This window comes from Mustela nigripes, chromosome 7 (assembly GCF_022355385.1).
Source record: "Mustela nigripes isolate SB6536 chromosome 7, MUSNIG.SB6536, whole genome shotgun sequence".
Classification (NCBI taxonomy): Eukaryota; Metazoa; Chordata; class Mammalia; order Carnivora; family Mustelidae; genus Mustela; species Mustela nigripes.
In genome coordinates, this window is record NC_081563.1 from 90,525,977 (window position 1) to 90,542,735 (window position 16,759).

General features: G+C 50.0%; 1 protein-coding gene across 5 annotated transcripts in view; it reads right to left on the reverse strand.

Annotated features, from left to right (window-relative positions):
- NINL (ninein like) overlaps positions 1–16,759 on the reverse strand; it is an 82,773-nt gene that overhangs the window by 24,664 nt on the left and 41,350 nt on the right. For 2 of the 5 annotated variants that reach the window (XM_059406418.1, XM_059406415.1), the window contains 4 exons: positions 14,616–14,745; positions 12,415–12,521; positions 11,103–11,431; positions 535–639 (listed from right to left, as the gene is read on the reverse strand). In XM_059406418.1, coding sequence (XP_059262401.1) covers positions 535–639; positions 11,103–11,431; positions 12,415–12,521; positions 14,616–14,745 — 671 coding nt within the window. The remainder of the gene's footprint in view (positions 1–534; positions 640–11,102; positions 11,432–12,414; positions 12,522–14,615; positions 14,746–16,759) is intronic. The other 3 variants (XM_059406416.1, XM_059406417.1, XM_059406419.1) reach the window with 3 other exon arrangements.

A 16,759-nucleotide genomic window follows, 5' to 3' on the forward strand; every position in this document is an offset into this window, starting at 1 on the left:
TTTCTTTCTTGAAGATGTTATTTACTTATTTGAGATAGAGCATGAGCACTAGCAGGGGGAGGGGCAGAGGGAGAGGGAGATGCAGACTCCCCGCTGAGCAGGGAGACCAACTTGGGGCTTGATCCTGGGCTCCTGGGACCATGACCTGGGATGAAGGTAGATGCTTAACCGGCTGAGCCACCCAGGGATCCAAGGAAACAATGGTTTCTATAGGGAGAAAAAACTTCTAGATTTCAGACTTGCTATAATCTAATAGCAATCACTTGTGGGCCACCTGCTCTGGATGATACTTTAATAATCTTTAATGTCATTGGGGAAAAAAAGGTCAAACTGTCCTTAGATAAGACTATGGCAAGGAAAGCAGAAAGCCACTCTCCTTCCACACACAGGTGTCTAGACACTCAACAGGCTGAGCCACCCATGCGTCTGAACACTTCCCACTTTCCCCAGCAACACCTTCAAAGCTCATTGTACAAAGGGCAAAGCATGTTGCAAACTGGAATCCAGGCAGAACCACGGAGCCAAGGCCCTTACCTCTGAGCATCATTTGTCCTTTCTGCTGCTTCGAGCTCTTGCTGAATCCTTCCCAGCTCATTTTTCAACAATTCATTTTCTTCAGAAAGCCTATCCAACTCGATTCTGCATGAAAAATTACCATGCTTGATAAGCATGGGGACCCCAGGAGCTGGCCGCAATCCATAGTTTACATGCATATGTTCTTGCAGGGGGAAGTCATGGTGGACCCTGCATCATCCCTGGATGGCACAGAGCACACTGTTCCTTTTCCTTTATACACTGCTAACCTGCTATGGTTTGCATCTCCCAAGCAATAAGCTACAGAAAATAAAACTTTCTCAGCTCAACAACTCATCAATGTATTCACCACCTCGGCTCTGTTTACTTCATGTTACAGTTGACCTGTTACCACATCTTACAACCATTAGCTAAAATGAGTGAGCACATGTTAGTATCAATGCACAATGCTGGCTGCGGGTCCTTAGGTTACTGCAAGGATGGTCATCCCCCCCACCAGAGAACTCTAGCATGAAGCTAAGGAACAAAAGGATCAGAAGACCAAAACACATTCTCCTCTTTAGAGAGCACTACCTGCATCATACACTCTGAGGTCAGCACGAGGGAGAAGACTGGGGAGATGCTCACATGGTGCAAGATGGATCCCTCAATGGGAAAAAGCAAGCATGAGTAATTACTACATGAACCAAGTCTGCCTGGAGCCACCTTTGCTTTCTAGTAACTTAGAGATCGCCACTTGGGTAACACCACTGACATATGACAGATAAGCAATTTACCAGAAAAGATCACAAATGAGGCAGCTTAAAACCCATATTTGCTGCCCAAGAAATTTATTCTTTTTTTTTTTAACTTTATTTACTTGAGAGAGAGAGTGTGCACATGCAAGGGGAGGGGGAGAGGGAGAAGCAGACTCCTCACTAAGCGCAGAGCCTGACATGGGGCTTGATCCCAGGACCCTGAGATCATGACCTGAGCTGAAGGCAGACATTTAACTGACTAAGCCACTCAGGTACCCCACCCCCAACCACACACAGCAATTTACTCTTAATAGATGCTGGTCTGACATTTGTCTCCCCCCACCCCCATAGGTCCCTATCTGGCATTATCTTCTAATTTTTTCAATTTAAAAATACTCAAAGCCTCATGGTCTTATTATATTTATTTAATGTAATGTGCTTATAATACCAAGTGTTAAGTATCTCTTTCATACCCATAAATGGGACTTTATTTTATCTCATGAGGAACTAAAGAGAAAAAGAGAAAGGAAAGTCACTGGAATTTTTAAAGCAGAAAATGGTTTAAAGCAGAGCAGTGAAACAAATGAGGTCTATGTTTGGAAACTGCCACTCTGGCTCCAGGTTAGAAGACAAATTGATTCACGGCAGCTGTGTGTGTTGAGGTTGGGGTTCTACTTCCAGCTTCCTGGACCTCAGATAAGCCAATGGTTGTCCCATCCCATCCCCCTCACCACACCAAGCATCTAGAGCTATGTGAGGCTGATCATGCAAAGGGATTATTGTCCTCAAAGAAGGTAATGGAAACCTCCAAGGACCCCCTAATAAAACAAAAATCTCGAAGCTAAAACCCCAGCTGTGAGTATTGAGCCACACAAAGATAGGGTTACCCTGAGGCCAATGCCTATGTCAGCACTGTCATCAGCAGCATGGAAAAACCAGACTGTGGACGCCTACTAAGCCAGTGCCCTAGAGGAAGTTAAAGTGGTCCCGGATTAGCAGGCTCCCAATTCTCAGCAAAAGCAACATCCGCCCTTTCTTCAGAAAGCATCCTCTACTACAGTTCTGGAGATTCCCAGAGATTAACGTCACATAAACCTGAGTTCACAATCAAAGATCACCACATCAGAAAAGCACCTCTGAGGGGCAGCAGAAGCAGATTAGATCTCATGGGAACCTTGGATATTAGATTTATCAGACACTAAGTATAAAATTATAAAATGTTTACATAATAAAAATGGAAATGAAAAAATAAGAAGGCAGTAAGAAAATATCAAAAATGATCAGACCGGGGCGCCTGGGTGGCTCAGTGGGTTAAAGCCTCTGCCTTAGGCTCAGGTCATGGTCCCAGGGTCCTGGGATCGAGCCCCACATCGGGCTCTCTTCTCCGCAGGGAACCTGCTTCCTCCTCTCTCTCTCTCTCTCTCTCTGCCTACCTGTGATCTCTTTCTGTCAAACAAATACATAAAAAGATCTTAAAAAAAAAAAAAAAAACTAATGATGAAAAAAAAAAAAAAGATCAGACCAAACAGGACAAAAATTTTGGAAATGGAAAAAATAAGGCAATGTCAAAATAAAACCTCACTGAATAAGTTAAATGGGAGATTTAGACAGCTGAAGGAAGAATTACTGATCTGGAACACAGAGATAGGGGAAGAAAGTACCCAGAATGCGACAAGAGAGAAAAGAAGAAAAAAGACATGGAAGGGAAGAAATGGAGGAAAATTGAAAAGATCTAACAACATACATCTAATTGTAGAGTGAGAGAAGACGCAATGTTTCAAAAAATAATGGCTGAGAAATTTTCATTAGACACAATTTCAATGGTACAATGTTTTTCTTTTATTTATTTTTTAAGATTTTATTTATTTATTTGACAGAGAGAGAGATCACTAGTAGACAGAGAGGCAGGCAGAGAGAGAGAGAGAAGCAGGTTCCCTGCTGAGCAAAGAGCCCTATGTGGGACTCGAACCCAGGACCCTGAGATCATGACCTGAGCCGAAGGCAGCGGCTTAACCCACTGAGCCACCCAGGCGCCCGGGTACAATGTTTTTCTAAGCGGGATGAGTAGAAAGAAAACCACATCCCTGCCCTATGACATGACAATTCCATTCTTAGGCACAACCCAATATAAATGCTCCAAAAGACATAGATAAGAATTTTTTTAGCAGTACTCTTTGTGCTGACCAAAACTAAACACTATTCACATGCCCATTCACAAGTGAATGAGTAAACTGTGGTACATTCACACAACAGAACAATCCACAGCAACGAACCATATGAATGAACTACAATTATAGCTCCTAGATCATCCTGGTGGGCCCAATGTAATCACAGCATCCTGAAACGTGGAAGAGGGAGGGAAGAGCATGGGTGTCAGAGTGATATGATATCAGGTGGACCTGACCGGTCATCACTGGCTTTAATGATGGAAGGGAGCCAGAAACAAGGAATGCGAGCGGCCCACAGAGGCTGAAAACACGAGAATAGTGATTCTCTTCTAGAGCCACCAGGAAGGAAGGCAACCCAGCCAATATCTTAAATCTTAGTCCAGTCATAACCATTTCAGATTTCTGAGCTCCAAAACTTAAAAATCATAAACTGTGTTGTTTTAAGCCATTAACTTAGTAATAGTGGTAATTAGTTACAGCATCAGTAGGAAACTAATACACACACAGCGCAACAACTAGATAGAGTAGACTACCCAATGTCAACAGTGGAATCTTTTTTTTTTTAAAGATTTATTTGAGAGAGAGAGAGCATGCTTGTGAGTGGGGGGAGCGGCAAAGAGGGAGACAGAATCCTTAGCCAGGCACGGCATTCTAACCCAGGACCCTGAGATCATGATCTGTGCCAAAAACAAAAGTTGGACACTCAACCAACTGAGCCACCCAACCAAACATTTAAAGAAGAACATGCTAATCTTTCTCAAATTATAGACCACTACTGATGCTAAAATCCTCACAAAATACTAGCAATTATCATCATTTAATAGAGTTTCTGGTTGGAATGATGAGAAAGTTTTGGAAGTAGAAAGTGGTGACAGTTACACATGGCACATGTTTAATGCCACTAAATTATGTGGTTAAAATGGTCATTTTATATTATGTGTACATTGCCATGATTTTTTAAAAAGTCAGTATCCATTGACAGAAAAACTAATTTAAGAAGACTGATATACTTAAAGGATATTAAAGAGAAATGATAACTAAGCGCATACCATGATCCTTGCTTAGATCTGGGGTAGGTGGACAAACTACAAAGAACACACTGAAACAATTGACAAAAAGTGGAAGTGGAGTGCATATTAAAAATAGCAGTGTGTTCGAATTAAACTTCCTACATGTGCTAACAATACTGTGCGTATGCAAGAGAACTTCTTGTTCTTACAAAGTAACATGCTGGCTGGGCACCTGGGTGGCTCAGTTGGTTAAGCGGCTGCCTTTGGCTCAGGTCACAATCCCAGAGTCCTGGGATCAAGCCCCACATTGGGCTCCCTGCTCAGCAGAGAGCCTGCCTGCTTCTCCCTCTTCCTCTGCCTGCTGCGCTGCCTACTTGTGGTCTCTCTCTATCTCTCTAATAAGTAAATAAAATCTTTAGGAAAAAAATAACATATTGAAATATTTAGCAGTAAAGTATCATAATGTCTATAATTATCTCCAATGATTCAAAAAGAATTTAAAAAGGGTGTGTGTGGAACTGTGTATGCAGCAAAATAACAATAGTAACCGTGGATGAATTCAGCCATGTGGGCCTTCAGACCACTTCTGCTCTCTAAGCTACTAGCAGAGAGTCTGTCATGGTCTAAATCTGGCCATGTCACTCTCTGTACTTTGCTTTCTCCTTGATAAAGGCCCAAATCTCCATAAAGGCCTTTAAGATCCTGCAGGTATGAGCTCTGCTAGCCAAGGTGCCTACGGCTAGTGTGGGTTTGGAAGGCAGCTATGCTCATCACTACCCCACCAACACCGGCTCTGGTGTGGGTTTGGAAGGTGGTCCCATGTGTTTCCTTACAAGTGGCCACAAGGCCAATATACTGGGAGTTGTGGCCAGGGGTTGGTCCACTGACTGGTGCTAGGGACAAACCTGCCCTCCACAGAGCAGGGGCTGGGGGACCTAGCTTGGGGGTGAGGGATGCCAGTGGGCTCCAGAGGCACCTGCATGCTGCTGAGCACAGTGGACTCCTGCAGGCAGCGCGTCTTGTGTGAACTGGCCTCTCAAGGGCCCTGGAGACAAGTGTTCCTCTCTCCTTGTGGGATACTTCCCCTAAAGACACAGCTCCTTGGCTTCTCCTTCCTCTGGGGGGCTCCTTCCTCAACTCTCCACCTACCTCACTGCACAGGAGACACCACAGGCTCCTCAATGTAACTGAATGCTGCCCTCCTCTTTTCTTGGTCAGTGACATTTCCGGGGAGTCCTCCAACTGTTCTGGGGCCCACTTCCAACTTCCCTGCGAAAATCCCATCCTCCTGTAACACATCGCCTTGGCCCCCACACTCCTGTAAGGTGACTTCCTGCACCTCTGATACTATCACTCCGGCCCCCAGCAACTGTCACTTCTTGCCTGGACAGCTGCAGTAACCGCCTCCTCCTGCCCTCTACCCACCTCCTTCTACACACCTACCCTACAACCCCTGCAATCCAGTCTTCTTTCCCTGGCTAACAAAGAGCACGTTTCCATAGCTGCCCGCCTCAGGGCAGCCTCCCAAAAGCCCTCCTCATGCCCGCAAGAGCTGGCTCCCACCCACATTCCCTTCTGCACAGCCATCTCTTTGCTCCCCAAAGTCCTCTACCCTGGACAAAGTCCGCTCCTTCCCCAGGTCCTCCTCCACCTTCCCAGACCTGAACAACTCTCCTCCCAGAAAACTGCCAGCTTGAATTTGGGCTGGTCATTTCTATATATTTTCTTAGGCTTTCACTATTTGTGTACATGTCCCTGGGAAATGTACACGGTCTCGGCAACACGGCCTTTAAGTTTCCTCATACTTGAAACATAGCAGCACGTTTCTCCCTGACACAGAGACACACAGGAAGCACGGCACCTCCCCCACAGACCCAAAGCTGTAAACCTGTCTTGCAGCCTGCTGTGATCCCTAGCTGTGCCCCACACAGAAGATGCTCCATTAGCACTGTCAAGGGGTAAAGACCCTCCTGAGACTACAACTGTGACTTTAGTTGTGGGGTCAACAGGCTTAAGGTGCTGGGCTGCTTCTGTGCATGCCTGGGTCCTGCCACAGACTCATGCTCAGAACAGGTGCCCATGGTGTGTCCGCGGGGTCTAAGACCAGCCTCTGGGTGTCAGGGACTTGCTGTGGAACACCCAGGATAGTAAGTGTGTGTTCTACATTCATTTCGTGCTCCAGGACCTCTGGCAGAGGGCACCCTCTGCATTCCATGGGTGATGAAATTGAGAAGACAAGGTGCTCTGTGGTTTAGAGACACCCACGTAAGAATTAGCAAGGACATCAAGTAATGGTATCTCCAGGAGGTGAGGAGACCTTGTGCCTAGGAGGCTTCTAGCTATGCTAATGTTTTGTCTCAAGCTCAGTGGTGCCTTGATATTTCTTCCTTTTGGTTTCATGTCAATCCCACATAATCTTTTTTCTCCCCATGGTCACCCAGATAGCAGGAGCTGACGCCTGAGCTGGACTGCAGGTCTCACCACACACCCATGATCATGCTCCAAGATAGGCCTGAGTCTGCTGGGAGCTGGCATCACCTACTTGACAAGTGAAACAATACCTCACGGAGCCTCCATCTCCACAGGAAGTGGGCCCCACACAGGTGTGCTGTGCAGGGGTCATGGGATCAAGTGACACTGCACACTGAGCACAGACCATATCACATGGCTGTGCCTGGCATGCCAGTACCCATAACAACTCCCAGGGAAACCCTCCATCTCCAGAGTAGCCAGAAAAATATCTAAGGCCATGTGCCACAGCATCTGGAAAAGCCTAGTCTCTAGAATTCCGGGCTTCTGAGAAAGAGCATGTATCAGCCTAAGTCCCGCAGGGAACCATGGGAAGGAGGGCCTGGATGCATTCTCTGAACTTGGCCCACAGACCAACATCTCCAGGCAACCTCCCCAGCTGGAGGCTTCCCTGAAGGTATCAACTGCAGCAGCATCCTGAACCCCCGGGGCACTCATGCCCCAGCCCAAGCCTCTCAGGAGGTGTCTGGGCTGGACGGCTTTGTCTGTTGCCCCACTCACAAAGCTCAGGAACTTGCAGTTCAAGGACAGTGCCTGGAGCATATGCTGGTGGGGCAATGTGGTGGGTCCTGCTCAAAGTGAGCAGAAAGAGGGCTCAGGTGACCTAGGACTGAAGCGGGGCTCCAGGCAAAGTCTTTGTCCTTGTGAGACTAGCAAGGACTTCCTAAGGATAAGAGCAGGGGACATCAGTGGAGCTGCCCAGAAAGGCCCAGCTCTGCCCTCACCCACTCACTGGGCATGTTGTGACCTCTGGGATGCCTGGGGTCAGGGCCAGGCTTATGACCCCTGCACAGGCACAGTGGTTACAAAATTCCCTTCAGCAGCTGTGCCATGGCCCATGCAGTGGAGCGGGAGGTGAGTGGTTAGAGGGTGTAGCCTGACATTCTACGAATGGGTAGAAACCACACCTGTTGCTCTTTCTCAAATCTGCTTCTTTCTCAAGAGCCCGGACGACATCTTTCAGCTGCAGAAGTTTGGTTTTCATGTCATCCTTCTCTCTCTCCAGGGCCATGTTGGCCTCCTCCTCCTGCAGGGCCTTGAGCTGCTCCTTCCCAGCCACCTGGGGACCAATGACGTGAGGCTGGGGTAGCGAGTGCCCTCCTTGGCCTTGTCCCTGCTGTGCTGCAGCCCCTGCTCCAGGCTGCTCTCCCCAGGCTGGCCCTGCTCCTTCATAGCCTGCCCTTGGCCCCCTCTCAGATGCCTAGCTCGCTCTAGAACAGCCAGTGACCTCTGTCTCTCCTCTGCCCACTGCAGGGGGGTGAGCTGGTAAGGCATCTCCTCCTGTTCCACAGAGCAGCTCCTGTGCTTCTATCTGGCTTCAGACCAGCTGAGCTGCCGGCAGGAGGCACTGGCTCCCCCAGAACTGCTCTCCTGTCCACCCCACATAAGTACACCTGTGCCAACCACTCAGGGGGAGCAGAAGCCAGCTCTTTGGCAGTGAGCACATGCTGACCATCCTCTCTGAGGCCAAAGCTCTCCAAAGGCCCTCCATGGGCCAGGGCTGGGCTCTGCCCAGCATTCACATGGCACAGGAGCTGACCTGGCACATCTCTGCCCCTGGTTTGCCCACTGGCCACACCCATCACCAGGTTCTAGCCAGGCCAGGGGCTGCCCCCTCCTGCCTGCAGAAAGGGGTGTGGGGCCACCTGTCCCCTCCTGCTCGCGATCTGCCACCGCTGACCAATCCCACAAGCAGGCCCACACTATGTCTGTTTCCCATACGATTTTTCCATTTACTTCCTCCAGGCGAGCTCCAGCCTCTCCTCCTCCAGGGCGAAGGGCTTGCAAAGCTCTCCCTGTTCCCTGCCTGTCAGCTCCTGCAGCTTCAGCAGCTGACTTCTCCAATGTGGGTACATCTCCTTCCCCCTGCCCTGCCTCTGCTCCTCCTGGTCACCTCATGGACTTGCAGCAGGGGGCTCAGTAGCACCTCTTCCTTCTCCTGCAGAGGCTGCAGCACTAAGAGCTTACAGTGGGCAGCCTGCTGGGCTTGCATCCTTGAGAGCTCGTAGTTCCACACAACTTCAGCCTCTTTCCTACAGAAACAGAGCATGTCACAGGTACTGTGGGCAGAACTCCAGGCCCAGTCCTACCCCTGGGTTGGAAAGGCCTCCTTACAGGCTCCTCTTGTCCTGACTGCAGACCTCCTCTGCCTGCTCTTCCCCTCACCCCCCATGCACCCTAGTGCTCCGTCCATGCCCTGGGACCTTCCGTGGAGGGTCTATGGGAGGATATGCCCTCGGTGGGGTTGGGTTCTACATTTAGAAGCTGACACAAAACCATTAACATATATAACTGTTCACGTGTAAGCTGATTATAACTAAATAGGATAAAAACTCAGAATCTGAGTCATGTAGGCCACATGTCCAGAGTTCAGTAGCCATGCACGGCTGGTGGCTGCCATCAAGGACAGAGAAGACACAGGACATGTCCCCCATCACAGGAAGTACTAAGAACAGTGCTGGTCTAAAACTTTAGTGAGATGTGTGTATCTCGCCTACAGTTAAAGCTTCTTTTGAAAAGTCGGTTCAGTTGCTGGGCACCAGGCCTTCATGGCCCTGGGAGAGTGGAGTCCCAGCCAAGGTGAGGGCACTAAGGACATGTTCGCTGTTCCTGGCTGGCGTCAGCCTGAGAACAGGACATGTGGCCAGATGTGGCTCTAGCTCCAGCCCAGGGAGGGACTGTGAGCAGCAAGCAGGTCCTCCAAATGACTGGCGCAGGCTGGTGGAAGGGGCTACCCTACACAGGCCCATCTGCTACCAGTGGGGGCACAGCTCTAGGGCTTAAGAGAAAATAAAGCTCAGAGGAAGCACATGATTTAAAAAATGACCTTCATCATCCTGTAGGAGAGTGACTGTTTCCATTGGCACCTGAGGGCCTGGTGGCCCTCCACTGGTATCATCCGACTGCAGGGAGGAAGAAGCACCCACAGACTTGGGGGGTGGTCTGGTTCTTTCATAGCATGTCCAATGTACTCAGGCTACCTCCAATCACTGAGCCAAAGGGGAGAGCACACCCACCCACATTGGAGGGCATGGTCTCTACATAAAGGCTGTCAAAATCCTGCAAGCAGGGGGTGACTGAGGCCACATGCACTCAGCTCCAGCACTGAACTGCATCGAGCCCTGCACAGCCCCTCCGTGAGGAGCATGGTGCAGTGGACACCTCCACTATGAAACATCTACTCAGCACTGGGTCAACATATCCTGGGTGTGGTCATCCCCTCCTGAGCTAGGTGGGTCCTAGGCACCCCTCAGGACTGACTAGCGCCATGGCTAAAATCACTAGTCACTCACTCTACCAAGTCAGACCCACTCAATAAGGAATGGACACATGGGTAAGTCTCATATAACTGTGACACTGTTGGACACAAGATGCCATATTCCAGTTTTCCAAATAAACCTTTCCTCTCCTTTTCTCATAACTTCTGGTCTTTCCAAGAAACTCGCTAACCCAAATTACTTGTCTTTCCCATTGTTTTAGGGGTTTTAGAACGTGTATCCATCTGCTCATGTCCTATAATACCATGTCCTAGAAAATGAGATACTAAAGGAAGAATGAGATACTAAAGAATTATTAGAATTATTAGAATGAGATCCTAAAGGAACAACCATCTTTTCAAAGAACATTCCTTTTCAAAGGAAGAACCTTTCCAAGTGTGAGGCAAAATTCTACAAGGAATTTTAACTCCTAGGCTCTAGTTAGCACATATTTTTAATACAAAGGGACAATGCCTACCTTGTGACCTCTTCTTTCTTTCTATTTTATTTTATTCATTTATTATTTAGAGAGCAGGGGAGGGGAGTGCCTGTGAATGCGGGGAGCGGAAGAAAGAGAGGAAGACAGAGAATCTCAAGCAGATAGCACTGAGCATGCAGCCTGATGAGGGGCTCAGTTGTGCCTGCCTGAGAGCACGACCTGAGCTGAAACCAAGAGTCTAACACTTAACTGACTGAACCACCCATGTACTTCTGACCTGTTCTTTCAATGCTCACCTAACTGCCCCAAGAAAAAGCACCCCTTTAGAAGGCACTAAGATTCTGAGCAGGCTGCTTGACGAAATTTCAAGTCTGGATTCTTGGCAAGCACCACTAGATGTAAGATCCTGAAAGGATGCAGCACCTGACCTGATTCGTGGCAACTCAGTCCGATGCCTCTGGTGTTGCTCCTGCTCCAGCAGGTCCTGCTCTTGGGCCAGCAGCCCAGCTGGGCCAGACAGTGCCTGCATGCAGCACTGCCCCAAGTCCGCCCTCTCCGGCAGAGGGCCGCGGGTCACCTGCTGGAGCTGGTCCTGCAGGCCTCGGATGAGCTCCTGAGACTTCCTAAGCAGCATCTCCAGGTCAGCCCTACGGCACTCCAGCATGTGGATCTCAAGCCTGAAGGACTGCTGCATCTCCTCCCTCTCCTTCATGAAGTCCCTTCTCATCGCTTCCATTTCCCTTTCGTAGGAATTGACCTGAAAAGAGAAATGGGAGCAGTGCTGATCAGGAGTCCTGAAAATGACTTACTGGACAACACAACACAGAAATACCAGACCTCTAGGCATGACACCCAGAGAATCGTGGCCCAGACCCAAAGAAGTACACAGGCCTGTGAAAGGAAAGAGCAGCGCTAAGGTCAGTGGAGCCTCTCCTGGTGCTGGCTTCGGGCACTGTTGTCTTCCATAACCTTCACAAGGGTCTCAGGAGGCAGGTCCAGCAGATAGGTAACAGAGGCTAGGATCATGCTGGGCCAGATGCCTGGCCCGGCCATTCGGAGGGCAGACAGTGGGACAACTGAGAGAACTGCGGATCCTTCCTGAGACCAGTGCATGGCTCTGAACATTCTCTGGCCCCCAGGGTGTGACTACTGCAGGAATGTCTAGCTAATGCATCCAGAGAGCCCAGAGGCACAAGCCCAGGACAGGCAATCCCATCTTGCTGCTACTCTTATGCCTGATAACAAATCGTGGAAACAAGTCATAGAGATGTCCCTCAGTAAAACCCCACCACCAGTCTGCTAATGGATCAGAGGACAAGCTCATCTAAGAAGACAGACTCAGCCATGGTCCTGGCCACAAGGCCACAGAGTACCCCACAAAGGGCAATCCCAGGGTCACATCAGCTTAGAACACAGATGGAAGCTGTAATTTCCTGATGGCAGTGTGGGCGGGGAGGTCTGGTCTCAGGGTGACCCCCGTGATACTCGGGGACCCATAACCCCATTCCCTCCCTTTACTGGTCATTCTTCTTCTCCTGCCACCTTCCAAAGAAGGTGTGAGGCAGAATGTTCATTTTATTTACATTTCCCCACAACCTCCTGTCCCCGAACAGGCTTCCTAAGGGGCACAGGATCTAGGGCGCACGTGTGCACATGGAAACATGCACACACAAGTGAAGCTTTCCAGCATGTGTCACAAGGCTCCTGTGTGTCCCTGTGGCCACCCTTACCCGCCCTGACCTTGGTCTCCAGCTGGATCTTGAGGTCTTGGCAGTGTTCCTTCACCTGCTCCACCATTATCTCCGTTTCTAAACTCACTGGAATGGAGTCACCAACAAATGAAATGCCTGCAAACAAGGAGATGTTCCCATTTCCACCCTGCCAAGGATGCCTAGGGCTGTTCCCAGCCCTCCGATCTGACATTTTGGCTGGCACTGAGTATTCAGCCCAGTCTTCTTCCACCATGCCCCCTACCATGCACAACCTTCCATGGGCCCTTTCTGCAAGAGGAATGTGGTGCTGGCAGAGAAAGCTGACCCTGGTGGGTTTCCACAAGCAATGTTGAGTTCTCAAGGTAGCAGCTCTTTAGAAATCAGCATTCCGAGTCTTTGCCAGAACACACACTACTCAAAGATATAAACAGGAGGCTCCCTGCAAGATCTGTCAGGCCCTTAGATTCCCTAAAAGATGCCGTGCATGGTACGTTTACTGCTCCCTGAATTCTCTTCCCCGATGACGCCAGGTGCACAGAGGAACTGGGAAGACCGAGCAATGGCGACGTGGCTATGCACTTTTCTTGGAGGCTTAATGTTACTTACTATTACATGATAATAACATGGCTTTTCAACAAATATGTTGGGCATAATAAATACTCATGAGCCAAAGTTCTGGCAGATCACATGAAAGGGGACATGAGCGACCCCTTGCTCCTGAGGATTCTCCTCACTGACAATATCAGATGTTCTTGCTCATGTTGCAAGGCGCCCGTGGAACCACAAGCACCGCCCCCACCCTGGGGCACCAGGGACTCCTTCCTGGTGCTACTGAGTAACATGCCAAAGGGCTGACTCAGAATGTGAGTTTTGGCCACTGCTCCGGTTTTGCGTTGGTCCGAGGCTGGGAAAGTGAAGGGAGATGACACACCCCTTAACAATTTGCCATGAAAAAACTTATAGAATGAGGGTCTTGGGGTCTAGAGAAGTCAGGATAAGCACCTTGGTAAAGAAGGCAGCCCCTGACTTGTAAGCTGGATCTGCCACCTGGTTCTGGCCAAGTAGGTCCAGGTGAATGGGCTGCTGGCAGGAGTGGCTCCAGCTGGAAGCAGTAATGGTATGGCTTCCATGATCCACACAACCCTTCTACCAAAACTCTCCTGTGGCAGCAGAGCCCTCTTCCTTTGAAGGGGCTGAAAGAACTTCTGTGTTCAGAGGGAGGGTGGTGGGGGGCAAAAGGGAATAGAAAGGGCTCTGGTTGGGGGAGTCAGTGGCTAGGGCTGCCTTCTGATGCCCCAGTCGAAGGTCTTTTGGACAAGGGCCACCCAAGGTACAGGTCCCTAGCTCTGTTGCTCCCTGGGATCTGGCTGGTAGCTCTGGACAAGCATGCCATGCTCTGTGCATCCCACACTCCTCCATTGACAAGGAGTGCCCCTCAAACATGGCGCACTGGGCCTCTTGGTACTTAGAGCTTGTCCCAAACTGCACAGGCTGAAGAGTTAAGGAGCGTGAAGCTCTGGTCTTTGTCAGGTAACTCCTTCGGTGTCAGTGCTGTGCACAGGAGGACGGAGCCGGGCCTTCTGGGGTGCCACAGCTGCACCCCACCTCGACACTTTCCATACGATCCAGGGAGTAAATGTCAGCCCTCTCTGTTGCAGTCCACATGAGGCCTCTGTGAATATAAGGAGTCTCTGACACATTTTACGTATTTACCTTCCCTCTCTGAGAGTTGTCACAGACCCAACACCAGACGTCATGCTCTGAGCCATCAGGCTCTGAGCGGGGCTGGGACACCATCACCCTGCTCACTCCAGCCTCCCCTCTCCTCCCTTGCCTAGATGACTATGTCCGACACATCCCCATGACCGAAGAGGCCCACTAGGACATGCCTGTCCTGAGGTCACTACCAGGTTATCATAAACTTCATCATTCCACCCAAACTGAAAAACCCTTACCCTCCTCACTCCTCTACCTCCCTTTGTCGGGGGCACTGTGGGTACTGTCCCTGGCCTTGGGTTACAGGCCCTTCTCCCACATGTGGCCACTCAAAGGACACATGATCCCTCGGAAGCCTGACAGGCTGGGCAGCTGGCCCCCCACTCCTGCAGAGTCCTCTTGGACCCGGGGGAAGCCCGTGCAGTGGGGGAAGATAGACACCCACTGCCACCAGCCTCTGGTCTCCCACAGCAGGAGCACACTACCCATCACCTCCCAGGACTGGCATCCTACCTGCTGGTCCGTGTCCAGAGAGGAGCCATTCCTCTGGCTGCGCATGGGGCTGGCTATGCCAGCTTGGGGGCAACCGTGCCTGCAGGCCTTCCAGTGCAGCCTGCAGCTCATCATTGCGGTCCTGCAGGTCCTGTAGGGCAGAGCCAGACAACCCCTGCAGCCAGAGCAGCCGCCTGAGGAGCGGCGAGGAGCGGAGCAGTGTGAAGCCCGCCTGCCAAGAGAGCAGCCAAGTGCCAGGCACTGACTGCCAGCACACAACACTTCAGCGGCCCTCCTGCCTCCTAAGTGAGCCAAACAAAAGCAGGCGCCACCTCTCAACCTTCTAGGACCCTGTACGACTTTTGAGCACTCCATATACAGGAGGGGTTCAGACAAAAAAAAAAAAAAAAAAAGAGTGGAGTGGAAACTGAGGAGAAGTGTAGAAAACACAGAGAACCGTAAGAGCTGAAACACCAGGGATGTTGTGACGTGGGTGTGAGACAGCAGGGTCCCAGGATGTGTCCAGGGATTCTTTCCTCTGCTGCTGTTGAATCTGGGAAGTGTTCTTTCTACAGTTACTGAGCCAAGAGGATACCAGGTGCTTCAGACCAAGGGCCACAGAGCCAAGATGATCATACCAAACAGAAAGGATGGGGTTTGGGTGAGCACGCACACTGGGGGAAGTGGAGGGATTGGGGAGGGTCATGAACGCTTCAGAGGAAGGGTCACATTTGCAACCAGTGTAATTCGGTCCACACATGAAAGAAACATCTCAACAAGTACACCTGGTTACCTGTTTTTCAAATGGTTAGAAAGGGTACAGTTAATAGTCACTTTCTCAGACAGTACCACAGCCAGCACACCATAGCTGTTTGTGTTGCCGTGTCCACTCATGACTCTGGGTCTGTGTCCTCCTTCTCTGGAAGCCTAGCAGGCTTGTGATTGCCCCATGGCAAAAGTGATGGCAAAAGTGATGCCCCATCTTCCAAGGGTGCAGCTTTTAACTAGCTTCTCCTTTGGGGATATTCCCTCGGGGAAGCCCAAGCTAGCTAAAGGCCACATGGAGAGGACTTGGGGCCCAGCCCCTGGCACATCCACAAGGCTCCATATCCCTCACTGGGTTTTTAATCTTATTTAAGTTTCCTCTCCAGGAGGCTCTCACTGAATAAACCTCATCTTCCCAAAACTGTTCCTGAAGGCCAGCACCTGGCCTGTGACTGCATCTCCCCTGGAGAAGGAGCCTCTCAGTGGCAGTTCTAGGTGGTGGGAGAAGGGACAGGCTCTGCACAGATCTTATCAGAAGCACTTCACAGAGGGTCATTGTACCTCATTCAGAATCTCCTAGACAAATATGCAAGTTTCCCCATGGAGGAAGTAGTTCTGTCTGGGGGAGGGAGGGGAAGGGCAGGGCAGAAAGTTAGAGCTTTGGGACAAGTGTGCAAAGCAGAGCAAGCACCCCCTGGTTCCTGACATAGCCTGTGGTCACTACTGCTCCAGCCCTGGGATGTCTAAGAAAGCAGCACTCACCACATAGGCCACCGAGCATCTTAGGTGTGGTGAGTGTGAATGGAAGTGTGCTGCAGCCTAAAATCTACACCGAATTTCGAAGACTGGATTCTAAAAGAAGGATTTAATGGTAACATTGTAGATATACTGAATTAAATAAAATATTAAAATTGATGTCACCTATTACTTTTTACATTTTCTTAATGTGCCTATCGGAAAACTTAAAATTATATGTGTACCTTGTATTGGAAATTTTGAAAATACACACACATCCCAGAAATTCAGCAATTCCAGAAAGCAGATTCTCTTATGTGCTATGCTGGGGATAGACATCTCTGTTCTGAGGACACAGCAGGGAGCATGGCCACCTCTAACTGATGAGGGTGACATGCACCAGCCTGGGCACCAGCCATGGGCCCCAACTCTACACAAGGGGTGTCTGGTGGGGCTGGGGAGCCAGGCACCTAATTCCACAGGGACTGACATTTACTTGGGGTGCCTATTGGTGCCAAAGGTGCAACTACACCAGCCAGGAATGGCAACAAGCCCATTGCCAGAATCCTGCAGTACTAAGGGTCTGAGGGGAGGGTGGGACTTCAACAGCAGCACTGGGAAGCATTGGAGAAGAACCGAGGGTGCCAGCAGGCTGGTTGGCGCTA